Raw genomic sequence first — 22,875 nt, forward strand, 5'->3', positions numbered from 1 at the left:
CTTCGACCTTAGCCCTAAGCGATAAACCCCCAATCCTGCCATAAAACCTCAAACCATATGACATCGCACTCATTAACTCATCGCCTTTTATCTCCGCTGTTTATCTTCCCCGTTGATCTAACGGTTCCCACCACGCCCGATAAAGCAACGTGCATGATCATTCCTCCACCGTCTGATCCATCTCTGCCCGATCCGACGGCATTCGCTCTGCCCATGCCCGTAACCTGACCGAACGATAGCCCGTGATGAGAGCGGTTTTTCTCTCTCATCTGTCGCTACGTGTCAATTGTTGAGTAGCATCGCACGCCCCTGTCCTTTTACTGCTCAATTCCCAAAAGCGGTGTGATCAATACCAAAACCGCCCGACCAATCCGCTCCCGCTCGTTAACACCTGCGTAGCTCCGCCGCTCGATCACCGTCCGATCTGTCTGCCAAAGATCTGACAGCCCCGATTCACCCTGCTATTACCATGGCCGATAGCCTTTGCCAAGCCATCACTGCCATCCATCTTACTGATCTGAAGGCCATCCTTCCCTCTCATCTAAATCATCCACTCACCCATGCAGTCCACGTCCCCTGACCACTCCGCTTGCCTGAGAATGAAGATAACCGGCTTACCAGTACCAGTCACTGACAGACCCCAACAACCATGTTTAAAAAGACAATGTGGCAAAGGGGAAAAAGGACGCAACATGACCTTGTGACTGCATTTATTAGTTATGGAACCCCACTGTTACGAGCACTCCAAGTGCCTAAGAGGACAACACAACACCTGAGAAAATCACATTCATCCATTACAACAAGAAAACACAGTCAGAGACTCCATCAGGCAGTTAAATGCAGTTGGTGGGCGATTATGACCCCTCCATACCTAAATGGCTAAGTGCCCTTGTAATGTAAATCTATAAATACCCAGAAACAAGATGTAATCAAGGTTGATGGTTGGTATTTTGATGTAAGGTTCAACTTGTGGAGACTGTAGATATTTTGTCACTTGCAACGTCTTGTCTACATTTTCAACTAATACAAACTTCTTTTGCTATTAACTGCTCACTTTCCATTTTTTTCTGCTCTAAGCTATGCCTGATGTGCTGTATTCTTGGTCTTTGAAGTTTAGCACTAGAGAGTTGTCATCCTATCTATGTGTTAGATTATTGAATGTATTATTGAATAGGTTACTCAAGTTTCTTTCTATCTAGTGCAAGGGAGTTGTCATCATGTCTGTGCATTAGTAGAATAGATTTACAGGCTTCTTACTGGTTGCAGCCGGCCATCACATGGTTTTATGCATCTGCTGGTATGGTCAGTATTCTTTGTATTCACCCAATCTCTAAACTATGAGCATTTGGTGGTCTAAAGCCTTGTAGTCTGATGGTGTTCATGCATGTCTGGAGTGAAACAAAGTAGAAGTGGTTATCTAGCTTGGACAAACATCATTCCTTCCGAGCTACAACCTAGGAGAGTTTCTTGGGGTAATAACAGGGCCAAAATAAAAAAATCTAAAAATACAAAAAAATAATGTGAGCTCATAAAAACATTTATACCTAAAAAAATTGGATCCCACTCATTTTAGATCCGTATTTAAAATAAATATTTTAAATATTTTGTATAGTTGTTTAGGAAACAAATTAAGAAAAAACCAAATAATTAAGAAAAAAACCAAAAACATCGGTCATTTAAGAAAGGAAAAAACAATAAAAAAAACTAATTAACATTTATACTGAAAAATATAAATAAACACCATAAAATACTTTAAAAATAAGCACATTCTCATTTTATTGTATAAATATTAGGAAAAATTTTAAATGAATAAACAAAAATCACATTATCAACAATTTTAAATAAAAGGAAAATAAAAACATTTTTATGTAATTACAAATAATCTTTCATCTCATGACTGATGACTGATAAGGTGAATTGAATACTACTCGGGATAAATTTATTTTCAAACTAAATTCCGTAGTCGTTCTCAAGGTAAACAATTTGAAGTGTTTACATAGAGAGCTTAAACACTAAACTGTATCATGATTTGTGATATCTAGTTTCAGTGATGTAATTAATGGAACAAGGGTGCTTTATAATAATATATAATTAAAATAATACTTGAAACATGAAATTCAAAATTCAATCCCTTGTAAGTTACCCAATCATTATTATATACATTGCCATGGCCGGTGGACAAATAAGTTCTATAAATTTTACCATTGGCTGATTTTCACCTGGGCTCCACAGTGCCTGATAAAGGATCGGCACTTCCTGAATGGCTAGGACGCCGAATCTGGTGAGGTGTGTCCACACTCTCCACATCTACGAATGCGGGCCTTGTCGGCGAAGAAACTTGTTCTCGCTCACTCGTCAGCATCCACACCACGCGGGACATTGTAGGCCGCAAAGCTGCAGCTGCTTGGGTGCACAGAAGACCAATTTTAATCACTCTCATCGCTTCCTCCCAAGAATAACTGCCCTCCAATGAGGGATCCATAAGTTCTAACGTTCTCTCTTCCTTATATAGTCTCCATGTCTGGTATTTGACCAATATCCACAAAATATAAAACATCAGTTAAGAATAACCATAATTCTATGGACGTTTTACTAGCAATGTTATTTTAAAAATGAGATCTACGTGACCCATACCGCCTCGAGAAGAAATTCCGTGTGTTGGGGCAAACTCTGATTCTTTCTTCCGCTGATAATCTCAAGAACGACTACTCCGAAGCTGAATACATCTGCTTTCTCTGTGAGCTGTCCACGGAAGGCGTATTCAGGCGCCATGTAACCACTGCACAATGAAATCCACATATCTTAACCTTTTTAAAGTTATATGATGATTTCTCACAGATGTGAATTGTACTGGGTTCATATACTGTAATTTGTTGGATATTTTAATGGGGAAAATACCAAAAACCAAATATTCAAACAAACAGAGGTAATGCTCTGTTTTTACTTTGCTCCAGGATCTTTTATGCACAGACAACTTAAAAAAAATTCACTCAGAGAACCAGAGTATTTCACCACCACTAAAACATTCTATTCATTAAAAACCAATACAAACTTCATCCTCTTTTACTGAGAGGGATTTAACACTGTAAAACCATTTTCATATTCACTGCTGTAAAAAAAAACAACTTACTGCTGTAACAAAAGTTTACATAAGTTTACTGCTGTAAACAAAATTCACACAGGCTTACAAAATTTCACACTCCACCATTTCCTTTATGCAAAACCACACATGGTTTTTGCTATTCCTCTGTTTTACAATTCCTTACAAAACATTACCAATTACATTTGTGCACTGCTGTGCATTCACCCTCTGGTTCTTCACATTTTTCACACTGCTGTGTATATATTTCTTTTTACTGCACCCCCATGTATTTCTCTACTGTGAATACACACTTAAACTTCCCGTGTGCCATACAAGAAACACAAGTCAACACAGTAATAAATTACATACACCTATCCCATACAGAATTTATGTAATAAGTACATACGCCCATACCTTTTCATAAAAAAACTTACGAACTCTATGTAAAACTTTAATATTTTACCTACCACTATGACATTTCATTAAGACGTATGGTCAACCAAAACTTAGATTTACTCCACGCAACATTTAATATTTTCCGTCGGGTGAATTTCAAACATTATGCAATTTGGTTTTGGGAAGCCATCGGGTCCACTCCATCGCATCGCAACTTTACTCATGTCAAAGACCCCGACCCTATGATATTGCCGATAGCGAAGTGCCGATGCGATATCGGCGATCGCTTATCGCAAACACAAAAACTTCTTTATAACTCCTTCACTTTGACTTTGCCGATGCGATATCGGCGATCGCTTATCGCAAACACAAAGGCTCCTTTATAATTCCTTCACTTCATTTTGCCGATGCGATATCGGCGATCGCAGTTGAAATTATATTTTCAACACTCCCCTTTAATTTCAACTGTCGGGCATTCAATCATACCCAAACACTTCCTCAAAAATTCAAAGCTCTTCTGATCCAATGGCTTTGTCAAAATGTCTGCTACCTGTTCCTGAGTACTGCAATGTTGTAAACTGATTTCTCCATTGCTTACCAATTCTCTGATATAATGAAACCTTGTATCAATGTGTTTCGTTCTCTTATGAAACACTGAATTCTTTGACAATGCAATAGCAGAGCTATTGTCACAAAAGATGACTGTCGCTTTTGCCTGCTCTTGGCCTAAGCTTCTCAACATTCTTCTCATCCACACTGCTTGACATGCTGCTGCTGTAGCTGCCACATATTCAGCCTCTGCTGTAGACAATGCTACAATGGACTGTTTCTTAGAAGCCCATGAAATGGCTCCTGAACCCATATGAAAAACATAACCGGAAGTGCTCTTCCGATCATCTACACTTCCAGCCCAATCGCTATCAGTGTAACCAACCAAATCTGAATGTTCTGAGGCATGATATAAAATTCCAAACATTTTGGTACCTTTCACATACCTCAAAATTCTCTTTGCTGCCTGCCAATGTCCCTCCTTTGGCCTCTCCATGAACCTGGAAATTAAACTAACAGCATACATTAAATCAGGTCTAGTTGCTGTTAAATACATAAGGCTGCCAACAATGCTTTTATACAAGCTAGGATCAAAATCCTTGCTGTTGTCCTCTCTGCTGAGCTTTAATCCTATCACTGTGGGAGTGATGGCTGCCTTGCATTCTTCCATCTTAAATCTGCCCAAAACTTGATTTACATATCTTGCTTGAGATATAAAAATTCCTTTTTCATTTCGATCTACTTCTATGCCTAAGAAGTATCTCAACAAACCCATGTCAGTCATTTCAAATTCATCCTTCATGACTGATTTAAAATTCTCAATAAGATAAATATCATTTCCGGTGAAAATAACATCATCTACATACAAGACAACAATTAAAATTTTACCATCCTTTTCTTTGATGTAGACTGTGGGTTCTCCTTCACATTTGTCAAATTCATTATCTAATAGATATGAATCTATCCTGCTGTACCATGCTCTTGGCGCTTGCTTCAGCCCATAAAGAGCTTTCTTCAATTTGCACACTTTGTGCTCTTCACCTTTCTTCTCATAGCCGAGAGGCTGTTCCACATAGACCTCTTCCATTAACACTCCATTTAGGAATGCTGATTTCACATCCATTTGGTAGACTTTCCATTTGTTTTGAGCTGCTATGGACAGCACTACTCTCACGGTTTCCATTCTTGCAACCGGGGCGAAAGTCTCCTCATAATCTCTCCCGTACTGCTGCTTGTAGCCTTTGACAACCAGCCTTGCCTTGTGCCTTTCTATCTTGCCTTCAGCATTGCTCTTGGTCTTATAGACCCATTTCACACCAATGACTTCTTTGCCTTTTGGTAACTCAACCAAATCCCATGTTTTGTTTCTCTCTATGGCATTCATCTCCTCATCCATAGCTTCTATCCATTTCCTATCTTTAATTGCATCTTCGAAATGAATAGGATCATCAACATGACAATACAAGGCAAATAAGGAATTCATTCCTTCATTATAAATGTCACTTAGATTTCTAAACTTCTTACCTCTTTCACTTGGTGTGCAAGTGCTTGAAGATGCACTTGAATTTCCTCCTTGTGGTGTGCTTGGAGAAGCACCCTCATTTATCCTCAATGGTGTACCTTGCTGTCCTTGTGTTGGCGCTGCTGTTTGGGAATGTATTTCAGCCACTTCCTCTTCATCTTCATCATGAGACAAACAGTTCTTGACATTAACTGTTTTCTCTATGCTTCCATCCCAAGCTTCCTCTTCAATGAATTGAACATCCCTGCTTACAAAGAACTTCTTGGTAGATGGAATGTACAGCTTGTAGGCTTTGGATTCCTCACTGTATCCAATGAAAAGACATTTCTCCCCTTTGCTGTCCAACTTCCTCCTTAGCTGATCTGGTATGTGTGCATAGGCCACACACCCAAAAACTCTCATGTGGGTGACTCCTTGCTTTCTCCCACTCCATGCCTCTTCTGGCACTTTGTTCAAGACTGCTTTTGTAGGACACCTGTTCAGTATATAAACTGCGCAATGTACAGCTTCAGCCCAATACTCATTTGGCAAATGCTTTGCCTTCAACATGCTCCTCGCCATATCCATGATGGTCCTGTTCTTCCTTTCAGCAACTCCATTTTGCTGTGGGGTGTACCGAGTTGTAAACTGTTTATGAATTCCATTTTCTCTACAGAATCTTAGGAATTCCTTGGAGATATACTCACCTCCTCTATCAGTTCTCAAAACTTTAATGTGCAGCCCGCTTTGGTTTTCAACAAATGCCTTGAAGTTTTGGAATTTCTCAAACACTTCACTTTTGTTTTTAAGGAAATATATCCAAGTCTTTCTTGTACAGTCATCAATGAATGTCAAGAAATATAGGCTGTCAGCTAATGATGGAGCTTGCATTGGTCCACACAAATCTGAATGAATAATCTCTAAGGGTGCTTTTGCCCTTATACTTTTCCCTGATGGAAAACTCTCTCTGTGTTGTTTGCCCAATATACAACCTTCACAAAGGCTGTCCGGCTTCTCTATCAATGGTAATCCTCTTACCATTCCTTTCCTACTCAACAAATTCAGACCTCCAAAATTGAGATGTCCAAATCTCAAGTGCCATAACCAGTTCTCATCCTTTGGCACGCTTTGGAAGGCCTCTTGGGTGACCGCTGCCATTTCCTTCTTGTTCTTCAAGTCTGCTCTTATTCTAAGAGGGAACATCCTGTTCCTTGTCATCTTCACTTCAGCAATGCATCTTTTGCTGGGTGGTATATCCATGATGGTGCACACATCATTTTTAAAGAAAACATTGTACCCCTTATGGACAAGCTGTCCAATACTCAAGAGATTACATCTCATTCCGGGAACATAGTATACATCTGCTATGGTTTTCCTTTCTCCTTGTTTTGTAAATATTTTTACCTCCCCTTTTCCCATAACAGACACTTTACTATCAGTTCCTAGTGTGACTTCTGATTTCACATTTTTATCTAGGGCAGAAAAGAAGGCAATGTTTCCGGTCATATGGTTGCTGCAACCTGAGTCTAAAAACCATATGTCCTCACTATGTGTTTCAGCCATGTTACAAGCTAACAGGACATTTTCTTGACTGTTGTTTTCTCTTGTAACATTTGCATTTTGTCTGCTGTTCATATCATGTTGTTTCTTTCTACAATCACTAGCATAATGTCCATACTTTTTGCAATAATAGCATTGAACATTAGATTTATCATACCTTTGTCCTTGAGCATGATGTTGATCTCTTTGTTGACTGCTGCCTTGACCTTGGTTCTGATTTGGATTGCTGCCTCTTCCTTGTGCATTTGATGGGCTGTTCCTTCCACCTCTGTTCTGGCTTCTGCCTCTTCCTCTCTTGTTTCCTCTGCCTTGACCTCTTCCTCTTCCAAAGGACATCTGGGTCTTGAAGGCTTGCTCAAGAGATGAGTTTTCATTCCTACTCAACCTCTGTTCATGTGTTATCAGTGATGCATGTAGCTCATCAACTGAATATCTTGAGAGATCCTTTGTCTCTTCAATGGTGGTGACTATGGCATCAAACCTTGAGGGTAAGACCCTCAATATTTTCTCCACTATTCTTCTATCTTCAATGGTTTCTCCATGAGTTCTCATTTGTGTGATTACACCAATCACATGAGTGAAGAATGAGTCAATGTTATCTGACTCCTTCATGTTCAAGTTCTCAAAATCCTTTCTCAGCAATTGTAGTTTTGCTGTCTTCACTCTTTCCATGCCTTGATAGGCTGTCTTAAGGGTTTGCCATGCTTCATTGGCTGTCTTAGCTGCTGCTAACCTTGGAAACATACTCTGGTCTACTGCTAGATACAACAACACTCGGGCTTTTGAATCCTTCTTCCTATTGTTCTTAAGTAGATCCTTCTCTCCTTGAGTTAATGCATTGAACTCAGTTTCATCTGCTGGTTCTTCAAAGCCATCTTCAACTATTTCCCATAAATCTTGAGAGGCAAGTAGGGCTGTCATAGTTATTGACCAATAATCATAGTTCTTCCCATTAAACTGTGGGAGCTGGGTGTTAAACAAACCCATACCAGTGCTTGTGCTGGCCATTCCTTGACTGTGTATTTAAAACAGATCACTGCTTCTTCAGCAACACAAAAAAAACTTTTGAAATACCTGAATCCTTTGCTGTCTGAGTCTTCTGTCTGCCTGAGAAGTTTTGCTGCAGCAACAACCTTCTCCCTTCAGCTTCTTGAACACCTTCAAGAGCCTAAACCTGCTCTGATACCACTGTTGGATATTTTAATGGGGAAAATACCAAAAACCAAATATTCAAACAAACAGAGGTAATGCTCTGTTTTTACTTTGCTCCAGGATCTTTTATGCACAGACAACTTAAAAAAATTCACTCAGAGAACCAGAGTATTTCACCACCACTAAAACATTCTATTCATTAAAAACCAATACAAACTTCATCCTCTTTTACTGAGAGGGATTTAACACTGTAAAACCATTTTCATATTCACTGCTGTAAAAAAACAACTTACTGCTGTAACAAAAGTTTACATAAGTTTACTGCTGTAAACAAAATTCACACAGGCTTACAAAATTTCACACTCCACCATTTCCTTTATGCAAAACCACACATGGTTTTTGCTATTCCTCTGTTTTACAATTCCTTACAAAACATTACCAATTACATTTGTGCACTGCTGTGCATTCACCCTCTGGTTCTTCACATTTTTCACACTGCTGTGTATATATTTCTTTTTACTGCACCCCCATGTATTTCTCTACTGTGAATACACACTTAAACTTCCCGTGTGCCATACAAGAAACACAAGTCAACACAGTAATAAATTACATACACCTATCCCATACAGAATTTATGTAATAAGTACATACGCCCATACCTTTTCATAAAAAAAACTTACGAACTCTATGTAAAACTTTAATATTTTACCTACCACTATGACATTTCATTAAGACGTATGGTCAACCAAAACTTAGATTTACTCCACGCAACATTTAATATTTTCCGTCGGGTGAATTTCAAACATTATGCAATTTGGTTTTGGGAAGCCATCGGGTCCACTCCATCGCATCGCAACTTTACTCATGTCAAAGACCCCGACCCTATGATATTGCCGATAGCGAAGTGTCGATGCGATATCGGCGATCGCTTATCGCAAACACAAAAACTTCTTTATAACTCCTTCACTTTGACTTTGCCGATGCGATATCGGCGATCGCTTATCGCAAACACAAAGGCTCCTTTATAATTCCTTCACTTCATTTTGCCGATGCGATATCGGCGATCGCAGTTGAAATTATATTTTCAACATAATTTATTAATAAAGTTGGTGACATCAAGATATTGAAATGAGAATTCTTACAAAGTTCCAGCAATCCTAGTGCTAACGTGGCTCTGATCTTCTCCAAAGAGTTTGGCTAAACCAAAGTCTGCTATTTTGGGTCTGTATTTATTGTCAAGCAAAATATTGCTTGCTTTAATATCTCTGTGGATGATCCGAATCTCAGATTCCTCGTGAAGATAAGCCAGCCCGCGCGCAGTTCCAACTATGATTTCGTACCTCTCTCTCCAGTCAAGCAAATGGCGTTTCGTTCTATCTGCATTCATTGCATGACAGCAAGCAAAAACCTTAGCAAGTTACATTGTAAAACTCGAACAGGTCAAGGATCTATGCTGCGACTAGGTAGTTAAAGAGAGATAAACTACCGAATAGAATCTTGTTGAGACTGCTGTTCTGGAGGTATTCGTAAACTAGTAGCCTTTCTGAGCTTTTGACGGAGCAACCAAGCAACTTCAATTGAGAAATTCAGTGTCTCCTTGCCTTGAATCTATATTCAACCGTTTAATTGCTACCTCTCTTCCATCAGGTAGAATCCCCTACAGCAATTCAAAAAACTTTAAAATTATTTCTATTCTTTATGGAAGCTGCAGGTCCCAAATATCTAATTCGACAGAAAACAATAATATTAAGCGCTTACCTTAAAGACGGATCCAAAACCTCCATGGCCAACCTTGTTTTCCTCATTAAAATTTGACGCAGCCTCTCTCAGTATGTCGTACTTGATTATAAGTTCCGGATTAGCTATAGTTGGTGATAAGTTAATTTCTCCTCCTCCACCTGCGAAAACGTTTAGATTGCGTCTATTTATTTTGTGTTAAAAAATCGATGTAACAGTGCACATGATACATGTTTATGAAGCACACACAAATGACTTAGCAATTTCAGAACCTCTGCTTCTAGAAATGCGTTCCCCAGGTTTTCGACGACAATTCAACATCCAAAGGCCTGTGGCTGCAATTAATCCAACCATAACGGCTACTACACTGAAAGAAATACGATGCACCTTAGACATTTTGCCTCCTGCAAATTTGCACAGGTAGCTTCAGTAAAGTGGCTATCTTTTATTGCAGAATATGAACAAAACACCTATATCCCTTATCGTTGTAAACTACATCTGAAAGAAAATACCGGATACAGGATGACTTTCACCGGGCGGTGGCGCAGGCCGCAATGGGATGAAGGAAGCATTGAAAAACTGAAAGACTTCGTAACGCAAAATGCAGTTCATACTTAAGTAGCATGCTCCAATGACTCCAGTTTCGCATCCCGCACTGGATATGGTCGACCGACGGGTACCAGATATAATCGATCGACCCTTATCTAAGCAGGATCGGCAGTTCGTTTGGGTCAAATCCCAACAGTGGGCTATGCTGTAGATTTCTGGCAGACCCGGATAACCAGTTTCGAATTTGTCTGTAACCCAAAGTGTGTGACGCTGCACAGTTTTGTCGATAAGTTTTGACAGTACCTCCTCGGTAGTATTTCCGAATTGCTCTGGCATAGCGCTTACGATAGGGCTACAGGTTTTAACAAACTTGCTACTCTCATTATAATCGTTCTGAAAATTATGATTGTCGTAACGTAAAATGCAACCGTCTATAAAAATGAATCCAGAAGTGCTTTGGCATTTCTGAAGAATGCCTTTTTTAGCTGCAAGTGCCCGCAATTTGCAATCGGAGGAATTGAAATCTGGTCTGCACTGGAAAAACCCGTAAACAGTACTATACTTGTTTTGTCCCTTAACATGAGTACTGAATCCACTGGTCGAAGTGTTTCCCATCAATGATTCCAAAACCAGGTTCAGATTACGATGGAAATCGTCACCATGTATATATCTTGTATTCCCACAAACATACCAAATGGGAGAAAATATGGGAGTGATTTCAGCTCCTAAGAGATGCAGAGGCGTCCATACAGTGGGGAAAAGTAACATGCAGCCGATTAATATTTTCATCTTCATATCAGATCGGGCATTAGCTCAACCGCCTCTTCTCGATTCTTACTAATTTGATAGCTCAACCGCCTCTTCTCGATTCTTACTAATTTGATGAGACGTTGCAATGTTGCAGCATAATTTATTCATTTTTCGCTTCAACGTGATAGCATAACCCTGTTTTTACGGTTTTCCCGCAGACACGGCGGGGAATGAGCCACATTGAAAAGAAATTCAAACCCCGAAAAGCGCGGTCTAGATTGGGGTCCGATTTGATCGCCGTAGTCTAACTAGACTGTGATTTGATGGTCGCCTTAGCCTAACTAGATTTTTGTTATATTTTGATAAAAAAAAATTTGGATTTTTGTAAATTTTTTATAATTATCAAATTTTAGAATTTGGATTGTTTTAAAATTAGTGAGAGTGTTAAATTTATTTTTCCTATCAAAAAATTGGTTTAATTTATTTTTACTATCAAAAACTTGATTTAATCTATTTTTACTATCAAAAACTTGATTTAACATTAGGTGTTTGACTATATTTAAACACAAATTTTATAAAATTTATTAAAATTACCAAAATTCCAACCATCCTCCACCGTCTGATTTGATGAGTTGTTGCCATGTTCGCCTACTTTATTCATTTTCCTAACCCTGATTTTACGCGTTGCCCTGTGTCTGATTTGATGAGTTGTTGCAATGTTAACCTACTTCATTCATTTTCCTAGCCCTGATTTTACGGGTCACACAAAGAGGGGCTCACTATGAAGGAGGAATTCAAACGGCGAAAAGCGTGGCGGTTCCGCCATTAACAAAATTCAAAGCATGAGAATGTTGCATGGTAGAGGCTGTGCTTTTGATAGGATTCTGTATTCGTGATAATCACGTCAGCGCGATGTATTAGCGTTTTATTTAGTTCGTGAGAATGTTTATAATTACAATGGCAACTCGCGAATTCCAAAGGATAATTACAAGGAAGAGGCCAGCTGAAGCAGGCTTGGAGTTTGAGGTACGAAATGTTTTTAGGAATTTTAATGGTAACAAAACTTTTGCAAAATTGATGTGTAAGTATATAAATAATAAATCATATATTTTACTAAATGATTTCAATTCTAATTAGTGGTTACACATAGAAGTTGAGTTTTTAGTTGCACCAACTATTTCTCTTTACCATTTTATTTTTTCAGTTGTATCTTATTTTTTCTTTTCAGTAATTTTGATCAATTGGTTATGAAATAATATAGAGAAAAATTAGGGAAATACTATATTCTAATTTCACAATGATATATATTTCATAAATTATTCACTTTGTTTTTTAAAGTTTTAATTCTTAAAACGATTTTTTATTCATCTCTATCATCAATAGGATTTTATTGTATATGTCCCTTTTTATCCCTTGTCTTTCTCATGAGAACCTTCATGAGAACCTTCCCTATTAGTGAGTGAAATTTTCATTCGTAAAATTAATTATTATCAGCTTATAATTTATTGTAAGCATGCTGTAAGCTTATAAGGTGTAATGGTGGAATTGTAAGCTTATTTTTTTATGTCTAATAAATATATTGCGGCATTTCAACTCTATTTAATTTATGAGATAAGTGAGAATCTTATTTATGGAATTTAACAGTTTGATGTTTAAAGTATTTGACATAATTTTTTATCATTATAAATTACATAAGGGGCATGTGCTTCTCTGGAAAAGATTATTACATTTTAAAATATTGTTACATTTACAGGAGAATATTTTCTGGTAAATGATCTCAATAATTTAAGGTATGGATGATTGGAAAAGATATTTTTAGCGTCCATCATCCAGTAAAAAATTTCATATTTGTATTGTTTACTACTTGGTCATATGAATAACCGATTTTTAAAATAATAACATTAATAATTCTATTTCTCTATGTATTATTGAAAGAGATATCATTGATCCTACATTGCATTTTTAGAGGTTTAGAAACGGTATTTTCCATTTTTACATTAATATATGTGTGTGTCAAAATAAATGCCTATAAATAATCAAATATATCTTAGCACACATGCAAAGATGCAAAAATATGAATTCTATAATTACATATTTTTTAAAATATTGATTACTTAGTAGTCCAATGTTTATATAAATAGACATATTTACTACAATATATGTCATATTATTGTATAGTTTTTTTAGTGCAAATGAAAGCTTGAAATATAATAGAATCTTGCTTCCTCAAATTATATTTTTAGTTGTTGCACCTTTCCCAATTGAGAAATTGTTTTGTTTTGAGCCTTACTTCTAGAGAGTTGTGGTTTCTAACAACCACTTGAACCTCGATATAATTTTTGGTGTTGTAGAGTTAGACTAATGATGTATTACATTTCATTTTTCTAAACATGAGTACTTGCAAGCTTACCTCCCAACTGTTATAACAAAATTGCATATAACAACACAAAAAAAGAATTGACACTAGAAAATATACATAATAATTGAATTTACAGATATGAAAAACAAATGACCATCATCAAATATCCACTTGACAGACAAGATAAATTTGGAACATTGTGTCTTTCCCAAGGGGATAAATTTGAAATATTGTGTCTTCCCAAGGGTATATGTTGTTGATTTGTGGGATTTCTTTGATCTAAATTTTACATTTATTCTTTTTGATATGATAGTTTTATGTGTTTTGATTTTTAGTAATAAGTGATAGTTGTGTTGGATTAAGTAAAACTTCCAAAATTTCATTGTTTTTTTTTCATGTCTTGTGATATCTTTTAGGGCTTAGCATTTTCGTTGAAGAGTGTCATTTCCTTTGGTCATGTTATGTTATTAGAGGGCTTGCTTTTTTTGTGTGTTCCATACTCTTTGCGCGACAAGACCCATGTGTGATTCGTTCCATTGGGTGTATTGATGGGTTGAGAAGACCTATGCATGATTTGTTGCACTAGGTGTAGTAGGGGCTGGTAGCCCCCTTACATGTGCCAATTCCTGGAAAAAATATATTCGGTGGCTTTTTACATTCATTTTTGATACATAATTTTCAGCTTGGTTATTTTGTGGTGCTTTGAGGTTTAGCCAATGCTTTTCTAAATCTAGTTAATAAATTAATGTTACAATATAATTAATGTTGATGATTTACATGTTTTTGATGATGTGGGGTAATATATGTTGTACTATAAACAATGAAGTTGATTGATGAGAAAAATTAGAGTTGTAACTCTAACAGGTTGGATGGCTTTCTCTCTTTCCGACTAGATCTTTGTGTATTTTGTGATTGTGATTTTTTAACTTTTATGTTTATTAATAATTTGCTCATGCGTTTTTTTAGTATCACCTTCATATATTAGCAAGCATGAAAGGTAATAAAAGTAATTTCGATATTGTTTTTTTTGTTTAGTTTTAATGAGTTCCAAAAGGAGTTAAAAATGTACTCAATAGTGTATTTTTCATTGATATTTTAATGAGTTGAGGAAAAAGTAAAATTTATTTTGGTATAAGTTTTTGTTGTTTTAACAAATGAAACGAATGGAGAAGAGTAAGCTCTATGGATTTCAATTTTTAATGAGTAGGAATAAGATGAAAAGGAAATTCATATGGAAGAAATGATTGGTATAAACGAGAGGCATCAAGTTCTAGGTTCGTGAAACCTTCCTATGTAGAGGAAAGTAAAGAGGTTGGTAAGGTAAATTTAGTTATCCTAGTAATATCTCCAGGAAGGATAAGATTACCAGAAAAAAGAACAACATGCTCAAATAGAAAGACATAAATTGTGATTGCGATGGTAGTAAACAAAGGAGGGAATAAAAAAGGCATAGAAATAAGCACTAGTACATTAGTAACAACAAACTTCAATAACTATAAAGCCATAAGAAAGTGATTTGGATCATCCTCGAGATGTGGCCAAAAGTGAGAAGAAGAGAGAGATATGACACTTAATTTCATTTCATGGTGGGTTTATAGGATGATTCTTTGGCCTAGAAAATGTCAAAACATGGACACAAAAATGGTAAGATAGTGTTATTCTAAGGTATCCATTAAGGGTAGGCTCTACCATTCAAGTTACTATTTTCAATAAATAAGGGGTTAATTTTGTAGCCTACGGGGGTCGGACTTATGACACATTGAAGAAAACATAGATAGTTAACAACGAAAGTGAAAATGTAGAGAGTGACATAACACTATATGTTGAGATTGAAAACGCAACCTCAAGTTCAATGAATATCCCTAAAAATGTCACTCATACCTATTAAAACAATCCAAAAGTCAATACCCTTGGTTAAATCACATAGAGAAAGAAACCATGGATAAATTAGGTAAGAAAATGATCATCTACTTTATTTTTTCTTTTGGATTTTTTTTATATTTTACAAAAATTTGGATTTTTGGATATGATGTACTAGCTACATGCGATTCAACTCTTACTTACGACATTAAATTAAGTTATTTTAAATCTGTGTTTTGTATACATGCATGTTTGCATCAATCCTTATTCCTTTTGATAAACATCAACATAGTTAAAAGACTAACATATGTAACCTTATAGATTCATCGTGGGTGTACTTATGAAAAGGGTCAAGGGGATTTAATTGACAAATATGAATTGGAAGCACTCATCATAAACATCAAACCAAAAAAAACCACATGCAAAAATAAAATGTGCTCACATCGCACAGCAAACCAAAATATTAAATACATAATATACTAGGTGCAATGCACTCAGATTGGTTATGCCATGTAGTGTCCTTTGTCAAACATATGCCAAGAATTCTTATTTACATGTATGAATTTATGGGTCATTATCGAAAACATACAACACACCATGAGGGGGCCCTGCCACATATTATTCTATTTCCATGTTCCTAAAGGCTAATGATTCCAGGGAGACCCTAGAATCATGTCATTGTCATGAACTACGAGAAGAGTTTAAGGGTAAGTGGTCTTATGAGTTCTTACAATTCCTTAATGATTTCCATCAAGGCATAAATAAGGTACAATATCCTCATCAATGGGGGGTTTGGAGTGGTCAATTTAATTGCAATTTCAAGAGAATAAATCTAAGAGTTAAATTAATCCAAAGATGGGACTTCACTGGATGACCCAAGAAATTCTCCTTGGCCTTATTCAAAATTTTGTATCCCAAGTTCCATCATTTTAAAATATAGGAGAACAGAAGCATCATGAGGCATATTCATCCATATTTTTTCAATTGAAGCTATGAACTCCATGATCCTAGTGGATATTTTTGGACACCCACATATTCCACAGGCTCAAAGAAAATCTCTCCATCTTGTTATTTTTTTCTATAAAAAAATTTCTCCTGAACTTTCAGGGCCATTTTAAGGCCTTAAACAATTTTTATTTTATGTGCCAGAACTTCATTGTTAGTTGCAAGCTCTCAACTTGACCTAGTGGGAATGCATACTTCTTGGCTAGACCTTTCCAACAAGCTATTGAGTTTTCCATGCAAATATCATATGCAAAAGTTAAAACCCTCGGAAGTTGACATACCAACTAACTCCATCATGGCTGACAATACTATTAGTGTTTGATCTCCTATGGTTACCATTTTGGATGTTAGGGTTTCCTCATTTTTCATTTATGTTAAATCTCCTTTTTGCCTCATTGTAATGTGATGAGGCCTTATATTCTTACAAATATACTCCTGGAATGATTTTATTACAATTTTGGGGAAGTTTTTTTTTATTCTAAATGACATAAATTGATATTAAAAATAACCAAATTTTGAAACAAATGTTATCCTTTCTTAGTCATATTCTACTATGGGTACTTGATTAAATACCTTGAGAAACAGTTTTTGAATGAGTAGCGCTCATGCCTTGCAACTTCATTTATAATTTCATTAGCGAGTGGAGTTCGCCATGGATCTATTACTGTTAACATATTCATACCACAAAAATCAACACAGCTTCTTAATTTCTTCATGTCATGCTTCTTTGGTTGCACAACCACTAGACTTGTCAAGTCTAACATTCCTATAGAATATATGATGTCAATAGCTGGCATCCCTTCAATTTCTTTTTGTAGAATTGAATTTTACTTGCGGGCCAATTTATAAATCATTTCTTAATCAACTCGGATCCTAGCATGAGGTTGATTTTCATCTCCCCCATTTCCTCTACAAGTCCCTTAAAATATTTATAGCCTCTTGTGAATGTATCCTGATACTCCTTAAGAAGGTTGGTGAATTCAATGGTTTATTTTTCTAGCCAGTAATCACCTACTCAAGAAATTTTTAGTCAACCATCATGATATATGTCGATTTTTTTATTTTTAATTTGACATCCATCCATTTAGGAGTCTTTGAATCCTCGAGTTTCTAGTATCCTACCTTCACTTCTTAGTATGAATGTGGGAAGTCTAGATTCTAAGATTTTTATTTTTTTCTCTATATATATCTTAAGTATCATTCTAATTTGTTTATGGTTCTTAGGGTGATCCTTTTCCCATCATAATATTTTCCCTCAAATATTGATGCTGTCCATGTTGATTTGGGAGGCTTCCGTTTCTACTTGTTGTTGAAATGATATATATATATATATATATATATATATATATATATATATATATATATATATATATATATATATATCTATATTCATCTCAAAGTCAATCAATAGTTGACTTTCACTATTCCTATTTCCATTAATTCTAAAAGAGTTTCTTTCTTAATAATGTATTCAATTTGTTGATCTTCTTCAATTAATTCTTTCTCGGCATGATTAAACTCAAAGCATACTATAAAATTACTCTTTAATTCATTCAAATGGATTATTTATCCTTAATCTTCTTCAAATTTATACCACTTATTAGAAATGCCATTGAGATTACTGTGGAACATCTATGGCTAGAATCTCTCATCTTTGTACACAATCCTTTTCCATTCTATTTCAAATTGTTCAACGTGGGTTGTCACATCACATCTTAACTTAAATTGGGGAATGTTGGCCAATATATATATTTTATTTCCCCAAAAATATTCAAAAAAATATGTAGTAGTATGTTTCCATGTCTAAAGTTGAGGGGCATGAGCATCCCACGATCTTTCTTCTTTTATAGCAAAAGTTAGAAAATAAATCATATTCTTCCTTATTCATCTACTAATTTAGAAACATTATCAAGGTGATTTGAAGGAGAATTATGTTTTTAAATTTTAGGGAGGTGCCAAATTTCTTCTTTAGCTCTTTTGGAAGTAGTGTCATGGATTGCATTAATTTTATTTCATATATAACAGGAACTTATTTCACTATAAAACATGGTTAGGTCTTCATAATTGGTACTACGTTAATATAGAAACATTCTTTAGCCTTGTATTCATAGTTTTCAATCTTCCATTCATAGATCTTGGTATCCGAGTTTTGTTTAATGGGAAGGGATGAACCTAAAATAATTTTACTACTGCATTAGGCTCCATATTGTCTTTGTATTCCTGCATGACTTGGTATTGTCATTTTTATTTTGCATCATCATGCAATGCTTTAATGTGTTGTTTTCCTTCATGAGGATTAAGCATGATTACAATTAGCCTGTTATTTCCTTTCATCTTTATTCATTTTCTCTCAAGGGAAATAATAGCTTTCATATTTAGACCCCATGGACAGTCAAACGAATTTTCATAATCTAGTATTGATTCGGGTGGATATTGGTAGCCCCCCATCTATTCCTTTGGCTCATAGCATAATTTTCCTATTTTGACACTTCTATTTTTATCAAATTTTATTTCGTGAACTTCTAGAGCCATTTTGAGGCCCAAAACGAAATTTGTTTGGGAAACATGGCAATTGGAATGTGTTCTCCTTGGATAGACCTTTCAAATGGGATATAGTGTGCACCAAAAAAATATCGTATGATAAAGTGACAACCTTGGTAACTTGATCTTCCAACTCACCCCATTGATGCCTATAAGCTTTTGGTGCTTCATCTCCTAGGGTTAGGGTTTCTAATTTTTATGGTTTCTCATTATTCATTAATGATAAAAACTCTTGTTATGCTCAATATAATATAGTTGATGAAGGTGTGTAGGTGTCACATCTCTTCTTAGAGATAAGCTACCATTGTTCGAGCTAGTTTGCTTCATTCTACTTGTATATCATTTTTAATATTTTCCCATTATTTAGTTGAAGTCAAGTTTCATTGTATATCTATGTTTTTTTATTATTAATATGTATTTCATTTTCTTCCCTTCATAAATTTTGATCAGTGGTATCAAAGTGGTATATTCTTTCTCTATTTTTCTATGCATGTCCCTGACGAGGTTGGGGTATAAGGAGATGGGACTTAAATTGTTTGAACAGTTGCAAGACCATCCTCACTGAACCCAATTTCTTCCCATGGAAGAAGAAATAAAGGATGAGGGAGTAGGATATCTTATTAAGATGTTGCTTGAAGAAGCCTTCGAGCAAAAAAGGAACAAAATGATGGATAAAGTTTCCTGGATCCTTCGAGGGATGCCAATAGGAGATGCATATTCATCAAATGGCGACTTTGGAGCTGCCACCCCATTTAAAGTTCAGTAAATATTTATATGCCTATATTTGAATATTAGATAGACAAAAATGATCTAGAAAAATGGTTAAATCTACTAGAATGGTATTTTTTATTCTACAAATTTTCCGATAGAGAAAATATTATATTTCCACTCTTTAAGGCCACCCCTCATGTCAATAATTGGTGCTAAAATTACTGTGAGCAAAGGGCTAGAGGGGAATCCCCACTATCCATAGTTGCAGCCAGTTATGCCACTTTTAGAAATGTTATTAGGAACAATATTAGCTTGTTGGAAGCAATGAAGACTAGTACATGAGATGGGCCACACTATGGTGAAAAAGGGAACAAACCATGCAAGAGTTCACATATATCTTTCACACCTTGTGCACCAAGTTGGATATCAAAAAATTTGAGTGACATCTAGTGCTTAAGTACCGCGACTATTTTACACTACATCAAAACAAAATAAGGTGTTTTAGACATCTCCTTGCTTGGTGCAACATAGTAATATGCTATTCAAATTGAGAAAAAGTTTAAGTAGAAGAAGTAAGGCCTTTGATTCTACCAACCATTCACAAAGAAAGTAGGGTACAAGTATCCAAAAAACACATAAAAAAGGATATAGATAGGGTAGAACACCCTAGGACAACCCATCAAAGCTGCCAACAAATAATTGCATTGGGAATATGAAGAAAGATACAAGAATGTGGTACAAGTTTGATAAGAGTGCCACTCATAACACCAAATAATTCCATGAAAAGTAGTTTCTCGTAATTGAGCTAAAAGCCTGAAAATCGAATGTAGGTTTCATCTTTCAACAAAACCTAAACAAGGGAAAAAATCATTGATGCAAAATCTAAAACCATCATTGCCACTGCTAGGTTCAAACAAAGTGACCTTGAAGATTCGAAGGAAGGTGAATGAATCTTCCATGCAAAAATATGGGAGAAGGGCACCCTAATTATATTCATTTTTGATAGTTGGATTCAAATGAACCTCACATCAGCAGAGGTCATTAAGTGGCTAGGCCTATTGAGAATTCAATGCCTGTAGTTGTACACCATTGGGTGTCTCCACCAAGGGAAAGATATTTGAGTCAACCAAAAATGCCACCTACCCTATAGCATCAAGAATTTCACGGATGAGGCATTATGTGATGTTTCTGCCCTTGAAGATTATGATTTTTTGTTAGGCCAACCATATTTTTTGAAGCGACATGTTACATATGAGTCTAGACCTTGTAGTTTTATTATTACTTTGGCTAGACAGTTATACAAAATACCAGAGGTAACCCTTTTTACTAACTAATGTAGTAAGATCTTCTCATAAAATAGGAAAATTTTATTCCTCTTGAATTTATCTCAAAGTAATGGGATTATTGTAGCCACATCCATGGCCTCCACACAAGGCTCCGCCAAGTAGCGACAACAAATGAATAAGATCATGGAAGAGAATGAAGACATATTGGCCTCCTCCACATGGATAACTCTTCACTATAAGGTCAACCATTAAATTGACTTTACCCCCAACACACACATGCCCAACGAGCCAATCTATCACTGTTCTCTTACGAAGAATGATGAAATCAAGCAGCTTATTCAAGAGCTACTCCAAAAATGGCACATTTGAATGAGATCCTCACCATGTGGAATCCCAATTGTACTTGTGCAGAATAAATATGGGACCTGGCGACTCTGCATTGGTTATTGAGCCCTAAACAAAATCACAATCAAGAACCAGTACCGATTGCTCAGATTGATGAGCTTCTTGAACAACTCAAAGGAGAAAATCATTTCAATAAGATTGATTTGAAGTCTGACTACCACCAGTACCAATAGAACTAACTAAAGTGTGGAAGCCTAATTTCAAGTCCACGGAGGGTCCTTTTGAATGGTTGGTCATGCCTTCTGGCATGAAAAATTCCCCAACAACTTTCAAGAGGATGTTGGATGATATATTAGCCTTTCACCAACTTTTTCATGGTTGTATATTTAGATGATATCCTCATCTTTAGTAGGGTTTGGGAAGAACATTGGTAACATATTCATTAGGTCCTCCACACTCTATGGTAGCGCAAAATATGTGCTAACCTGGAAACATGCCCTTTTGCCATGGAAAAGATCTAATACCCGAACTAAATTATTGATGACCAAGGAGTGCATGTAGGTTTAGCTGAGATCCAAACCATTTTTTATTAGCTAACATCAAAAACTCTAATAGAGCTTCCTAACTTCTTGGTCATTACTAACTTCTACTGAAGGTTTGTGCCGAGGTTCGCTTATATCGCTTGACCCTTAAGTAGAGTAACCAAGGGAAGAGATAAAACACTATCTTTTCTCCATAATAGTTTTGACCCTTCCAACCCTGCAACAACCATTTGAGATTGACACAGATACATTTAACTATGCTCTTAGTGCAATACTCATTTAGTGAGGGCATCTGGTAGCCTATTATAGTGAAACACTATGATATTGTCTGAGGATACCCCACCTATGATAAGGAGATATATTCCATTCTATAGGCCTGCAAATAATGGAAACATTATATGATACGGAAGGAGACAATCATCCACATGTATCATAGGCCTCTTCAATTTTCGTTGACACGAGGGAAGTTACAAAATGACTACCATAAAAAATGATCCACATACTCACAAAAATTCCTTTTGAGCATCAAATACAAGACGAGTAACACCAATCATGTTACAGACTACTTAAGTCGACCACCGATTATGGCACTAACCATAGTTCTCAACTATTTTTTGAAAGAGACCTCTACATGGTTGTAACTATACAACATTACTTTAGAATTCATGACCACCTTCTAGATGTTGAGGACCGGTAAGCTAGTTCCATATTACCACCTCTAGGATGGAATATTGCATTGCCTAGGACACCTTTGTGTTCCTTAAAGTGAGTGTGCCTTGCTAATCTAGGAGGAACATTACAATCAGGCTAGAGAGCACTTTGGTGTAGAGAAGACAATGGAAGTAGTGTAGAAGTATTTTAATTGGCAAAAAAATCACAGAATATTGGCAAGTATATCAGATCCTACACTACCTATACCAACGCTAAACCAACCATTAAGAATAAATTCT

At 36.1% G+C, this 22,875-nt stretch overlaps 1 protein-coding gene across 1 annotated transcript in view; it reads right to left on the reverse strand.

Moving 5' to 3' along the window:
- Window positions 1-317: 317 nt before the first annotated feature.
- The window catches only part of LOC149256349 (cysteine-rich receptor-like protein kinase 44), a 34,102-nt gene continuing 11,544 nt past the window's right edge, over window positions 318-22,875 (reverse strand). The window contains exons 5-10 of the mRNA XM_089455331.1: window positions 9,383-9,617; window positions 2,635-2,779; window positions 2,220-2,521; window positions 738-772; window positions 559-630; window positions 318-439 (exon numbers count right to left, since the gene is read on the reverse strand). Of these exons, the coding sequence (XP_089311457.1) occupies window positions 318-439; window positions 559-630; window positions 738-772; window positions 2,220-2,521; window positions 2,635-2,779; window positions 9,383-9,617 (911 nt within the window). The remainder of the gene's footprint in view (window positions 440-558; window positions 631-737; window positions 773-2,219; window positions 2,522-2,634; window positions 2,780-9,382; window positions 9,618-22,875) is intronic.

The sequence above is a fragment of the Pinus tabuliformis genome, chromosome 7, assembly GCF_031772625.1.
Source record: "Pinus tabuliformis cultivar Carrire ecotype Pingquan chromosome 7, CPIR1, whole genome shotgun sequence".
In the NCBI taxonomy this organism is placed as follows: Eukaryota; Viridiplantae; Streptophyta; class Pinopsida; order Pinales; family Pinaceae; genus Pinus; species Pinus tabuliformis.